At 21.1% G+C, this 6,793-nt stretch overlaps 1 protein-coding gene across 10 annotated transcripts in view; it reads left to right on the top strand.

Annotated features, from left to right (window-relative positions):
- The first annotated feature begins 605 nt into the window (after positions 1 to 605).
- The window catches only part of LOC102671465 (phosphatidylinositol-binding clathrin assembly protein LAP), a 21,000-nt gene continuing 14,812 nt past the window's right edge, over positions 606 to 6,793 (top strand). For 8 of the 10 annotated variants that reach the window (XM_006607441.2, XM_006607440.2, XM_006607436.2 and 5 more), the window contains exon 1: positions 607 to 1,174. In XM_006607441.2, the coding sequence (XP_006607504.1) occupies positions 1,045 to 1,174 (130 nt within the window). In that variant the 5' untranslated portion in view covers positions 607 to 1,044. Of the gene's footprint in view, positions 1,175 to 6,793 lie in introns of all 10 variants that reach the window. The other 2 variants (XM_031508513.1, XM_031508510.1) reach the window with 2 other exon arrangements.

The raw sequence follows: 6,793 nt of genomic DNA, 5'->3' as shown, positions 1-6,793 counted from the left end.
AATTTATTATTATTAATTATATATATATATATATATATATATATATATCTAGTTATATTTTATTTCTATATAGAAATATAAAAATCTACTTTACATTTAAATTAATTAATAATTTTTAAATTAATGAAAATATTAACAAATAAAAAGATATTGATTCAAAACATATAAAAATAAAATATTTATATTAATAAAAAAATATAAAATATTGTCTATAATCATTGATACGATATAAATTAGATGTATTACTTTGTAACGAATATGCATGCGCAGAAATTGAACCGTTATTATCGATTTTAAACTTATTATGGAGACTGTCTTTTCGATCGATATTCTAAATAAAAGTATATATTCTTTTTATATTTTTTCTTTAATTCCTTAAAATTATGAAATAATTATTTAATATATTATTTTGCTTTAAATATAATTTTTACTGAAGTAATATCGAACATAATAATATTAAAAATAATAATATAATTAAAAATAAATCATTTATAACTTTTGATAAAATTATCAGTTTAAAATTAAAAAATTTTTTTAATTATTTTGAAACTTGATTTGATTAAAGTGGTATGACGTCAGAGATAGTAGGCCGTGTTTGCGAAGAGCGAGTAGGATTGGCTGTCAGGAGTGATCGGTCCGGCGAAGCAGTAGGAGGTTCGAGTCGCCATTTTGGCAGGTTGTGAGAGCCTTCTGTCGTCGCCGTGAGCCGAGCTGTCGTTCGCCCAGCTGAGCCCTTTACGCGCGCGCGAGAGAGCTCTTCTGGCTAGATCGAGTTGGGAAGGCAAAATTAGACTGGCGCTCACAAAATTAAAAAAATTTCGGAAAGAATTGATGAGAAATAATTCTGCGTATTGTAATTTTTCTTTTCCTGTCGGTATTCTCGGTTTTGAAGTACGTTTCTCTAATTTTCGTGGGTGGTGTGCATTTGCTAATACTATCTTCGAAATTGAAGAACGATTTCTAATTGTGATAGTATAACGCAAGAATTGGATTGGAAAATACATAAGCTTCAAAAAGTTCTAGTGTGACAGAAGTAACGACACTATGGCGGGACAGACAATCAACGATAGACTGTTGGCAGCGAGACATAGCATCGCCGGCCAGGGTCTTGCTAAAGCTGTATGCAAAGCTACTACAGAAGAGATGATAGGTCCGAAAAAGAAACATCTCGAATGTAAGTCCATCATATTTTCTTTTATTCATTTATCTATTCCGATCATTTCAATTATCAATTTCAATATATTTCAATTATGATTTTGTATTTTTTCCTGTATTTTAATCAATTTCTTTTTCAATAAAGAAAATGACAGGATAAATTCTTAAAATTATTGTCTGAAATTATTAATCTTTGTATAATGTATATTATTTAAGTGTATCATCAAAATATAATTAACTATTATTATAAATTGTTATAGATCCCGGAAAATGAATCACATTATAATAGAAATAATTTTTCTTGAGATTAAACAATTTTTCAAAGTATATGAAAAATTAATCATGTTTGATATATAAAAACGAAGAACAAACTTTTGTATATGTTTATGTCCGTTATACTTTAACGGATTACTTTCAATTTCCAGACATTGCGTGAAGGAAAGTAATTCGATTGACAATTATACATTTTCATATAATTTAATGTCTACAAAAAATTGAAGATCAAAAAATTGATTAGTTCGTTAAAAAGAATGAAAAATAAAGAATCATAAATTATTGTTGAATATTAAATAATTTCATGTCATTTTATTTTATAATTCGAAAATTCGGTATATATCATCAGAAATTTTAAATAAGATGTCAAGATATTGATATAAAATCGTGATCATTATCACATTTTTCTCGATTACTATATTGATAGTGATCATTATCTTTTAAAAAAACAATTATCTTTTAAAAAAACAAATAATTTGATTTCATAAGCTTTTTTTTGTTAAAAGTATGTAAGTATATTACACAAGCTAATAATATTGATTGTACAATTCGTTACTATTGCGTTACATATGTATTATTTATTATAATCATATTATATTAATATAGATAATTATGCAAATTTATATTGAGATAAATTAAAAAAAACTTCAAAAATCGCATTGATAGGAATATTAATTTGTTGAATTTTTCAAATTGATAATTGTTCAAAATCTAATATTGTTATCATTAAACATATATATAAGTATTATTGCAAAATATTCGAATTCAACTGAGATTTCTAATTGAATAATGGTGAAAGTTTTTGAATTGTTGGATCCTTATTTATAATAGATATTTTATGCAAAAATAATTTATTATACTTTCTGAAGTAGCTATTACGATATTATTGGTTTATAAATATTGCTATAAAGTTAAAGATTATTAGTGACATAATTTTCCTTGAATTAGTAAGGCTATCTTATATTTGAATGTCAATGAATTGTATTATAAACACATTTCTCTATATTCATTAATATATTTATTATTATCAGTATACAGTAATACAAAATATTCAAATTTAAGACGTTTTTCTTTTATTTTCTTTTTTTTGACAAATTGTCTAAATTTCTACTAACTATTGGTTTTAAATAAGCAGAGTATATTTTAATTTAAATTATTTATTATTAGAATTATTGAAAGTTATAAATAACTGTGAAAATAATTCGAAAAATATTAAAAAATAAAAAATTTCTATCAAGTATTATCATTGGTTTGATCGTTAATTGAAATTTGATAATTATTAATAACACAAAAATTTATTATCAATAGCAAAATAAAGTTATTTTATATTTGAACGGTAGGAAATCGCATGAGTTTCTCGTGATTATCTCTGTCGCATAAGTTACATTAAGATTTATAAGTATAGATATATTTATATATGTAAATACTATGCATATTTATTTTCAATTTAAAAATTTACTTTCATCAAAGAATATAATATTAGAATTTTGCATTTTTTAATATTGTCGAATTATTTTTAAATTTAATTTAATTTATATTCAAAAAAATTATTTTAAATTTGGACAATATTATTCATCATTTCAATATTTCATTTTACAATTCTATAAAAATTTCATGTCATTATTATTTTTTTAATTTTATATGTGATTTATATGTGAATATTGATTTTTTTTATTTATATTGATAATTGTACAAAATATTGATACAAATGAAATCATTAAAAGTTTATCTTACATAAAGAAATTATAATTTAAAATTTAAAATAAGCATTACGAAAATTTTTTGTTTATTTAAAAATTTTAATATATGCGTTTATATTTACTAATTTATTTATTCAGATATATGCGTGCGTATAATGTATATTTTCGATTTAAATGATTTATTTTAATATAAATGTTGAAACATTTCTAAATTAAAAATTAATTTAATATAAATTTAAGTGTTAATATTTTTAATTTTTACATTTTTGTATAAAAATTATGATATATTACAAAAATAATAATTATATTGTTTCATTCATTTATTTCAATTATTCTTTAGCGAATAATAATATTAACAGTCATATTTCGTTAGAAACAACAACGCGTTTCCGTTTTAACAGGACGGAACTTGCACTCTTTCTTCCGGTCTGTTAATTTAGATAGTGAAACAAATTTCTGTCGATGAAATCTTCATTAAGTTTAATCTCGTTTCTTTTTCTATAATTTTTATTATCATTTTTAGTAAAAAATAATAAAAAACAATTTTTTTTTCATATTTCATAATTTAATGCAATGATTATATTGAGAATTGATTATATATGATTATATTTGAAATTTTGTATTAATAATGAAAAATGATTATAATTGTTAGTGTATTTATCTAAATTTAGTACTTTTATCTTTGATGAATACAAATGGAAGATAGAAATCATCACATCATTTTTTTATTTTTACAAGTGCAATATTTACAATAAATTATTAATGAAATAATTTCTATAAATATTTTTTCATCGTATTTAAATTTCCTAAATATTATATACTATTTTTTAAATATGATATTTAATATTACATTATACAAATCATATATATAATGTTCAATATTTTTTTTTCTTTTTAAAAAAAAATCGTTTAAGTTTTCGATAATTTATTTTTCTTAGATGGAAGTTCAATTGATTACAATTATTGTATTTCATATTTGAATCATATTTGTATTTTTGTTTTATAAATATAATTATTTTTTAATAAATATTTAATATAATTTTTTGTTTTTTAATATAATTTTAGTAATTAAAAAAATATTTAATATCTAGAAGAATGAAATTGAACTATTTAAGGTTAATAAAGTTATAAATGACGCATGAAGATCAGAAAGGATCGATCGATTGCAAAACCTAAATGTTATATATACATATTCGATTAGACGAATACTTCGCACATGCCCACTAGCATTGCATCCTAGGGAGCTTTCGTCCGAGATTCCGTTTATCGATCGGTCGTATACTTGATTCCTAGCCGATGACCTCGCGATGGTTCTGATTACTTGTCTATTCGGAGACCACGAATAATCACTTCTCGTACAAAAAATAATGTCCATGAATTTTTCGATGAAATTCTTTATCATTGAATGAGATATAGTTACGATTTTTTTTTTGTCGATATATTATAACTAGCAAAATATTATCGATTATATTATCAATTTTTGATTCATAATCAAGTTGATATTTCTTGATCGTTATATTTCAATATTTTTGTTAAAATTTTTTTTTAAATATAATATATTAATAATACAATTATTAATAATATATATATATATAATATATTAATATAATATATTAACAATATAATATTTATTAAATTTTGATATAATTTTTCATTGTTATTAATTTATGTAATTTTTATAATTTAAAATTTAAAATGTAAAATTGAAAACATTTGTGATAATTTTTATTTTGTAAGATGTTGAATTAATTTACTCGTATATTTACCAATTACTATGTATTGTCTCGAAAAATTTGTTATCGATATTTCCTATATTTCTTCACATCATTTTTTTTTTTTTTTAGATTATTTTTCCATATTGGATTCCTAAATTTAATGATTGAATTGCACGATTGTCAATTTTTTTATATTTAATTTTTAAGTATCATAACTATTTCGAACTATCTAATTATAGAAAGATCATCTTGGCTAAAATAACTTTTATCAAAAATAATGTACAATTAAAATTGTTCCAATTTTATTATAGAATTAATTTTTGATTTTCTTGAAAACGATTATATTATTTTTTCCTTATTTTTTTACATTACATTATTACATTACATTAACTGAAATGGTAAAAAAGCAAATTTTAATGAATAATTATGAAGAATTTTTAATAGATAATTTAAATAGATAATTTACCAGATTTAAAAATTAAATTGAATTTTTTTCTATTGAGATATAAATTAAAAATTAGATTACTTCACATTTATATTCAAAAAAATATTATCGCCAATAAGAAACTTAAGAATCAATAGAAAAATTCAAAAATGGAATTTATGGACATATAATGATGCAAGAACGAGATAAACCAGATATTTATGTTTTGCAATATACAAAAGTTTTTTCTTTTTGATAATTTGCATTTGTTACAGATATCGTCTTACCAAAACATTTTATCGGTGACGCCCCCATTTGAATCTGGATTCGGAGAAACATTTTAATGTGCACACCCCTTGCAAGTTTCAGATAATTCCGATAATGATTGCATTCTTTATTATATTTAATATCTGCCGTTGTTGACAACTGGTTAAATTCATCGGATTTCTTTATTTCCTATGGTTATAAACATGTTCATCCATATCATGGTTGTTTATTTATAATATCAGTTTGAAAACAAGAAGCGTAATGAAGTTCTTTTATCGATTTTATCGATTTTTATTTAATATTGTCTTTATTTAATAAACTTTAATAAATTTTTTCCTATCGAATTAAAAGATAATTATTTTTAAATATAATTTTAATAATATAAAATTATGAAATTTATTATCATGTGAAGAAATATTTGAAATAAATAAATTTAGAATAGATATTTATGCAAAAGTAAAAAAAAAATATTATTTATTATGAAAAAATTTATTAAGAGAAAGACGTACATAGGAAAAAAATATTTTATAAAATGAGTTTAGTGAAAAATTTCGTTATTTTTACTCATTGTATAAGACATTTTGAAAAAGAACGAAATTTTTTATTTGTTATATATATTTATTAATCTATAATTTTTAGCTAACTACAAAGAGTACACATACATATAAAAATAAATAGTTATGAAATTTGATATTATAGTAAAAGAAACTTCGTCATTAGTAATCATAATAACAGAACTTATTTTTTCTTTTAGCTTATTTTAATTTTTATTGAATTTTTCAAATTTTATCTTTAAATATTTCTCTATATTAATTCTCTATATTAATCTTTCTTTTTTTTTTTTTTGAAATATTTAAATTATATTATAAGATATTTCTTAATTTTAAAAATTCTTAATTTACAATTTGATTATTATAGAAAATCAATCGAAAAAGTTGATGCTTAGAATTTCAGTTCAACTTGTTATACTATTTACAAAGTATATATATTAAACTACGTGGTTTCTATCTTTTATAAAGTAAGAACACTACTCAATGAGATGTGACTTTTGAATCTTATTCGGGAGTACATTATTAGAGAAGAGAAGACAAGGTCAAACACTTACTAAACATCTCATCATTTTGGCAGCAATTACGATGGACTTTTTTTCTTTGAAAATAATACAAAAATTTTAGAAAAAAACCACATAAAATCTTTATATTTTCACATTATATAAAATTAAAAGATGATAAAAACTAAATATGCAAAAAACTTTTGTA

The sequence above is a fragment of the Apis dorsata genome, unplaced genomic scaffold (assembly GCF_000469605.1).
Source record: "Apis dorsata unplaced genomic scaffold, Apis dorsata 1.3 scaffold_5, whole genome shotgun sequence".
NCBI classification, from domain to species: Eukaryota; Metazoa; Arthropoda; class Insecta; order Hymenoptera; family Apidae; genus Apis; species Apis dorsata.
This window is presented reverse-complemented; position numbering and strand designations above follow the sequence as displayed.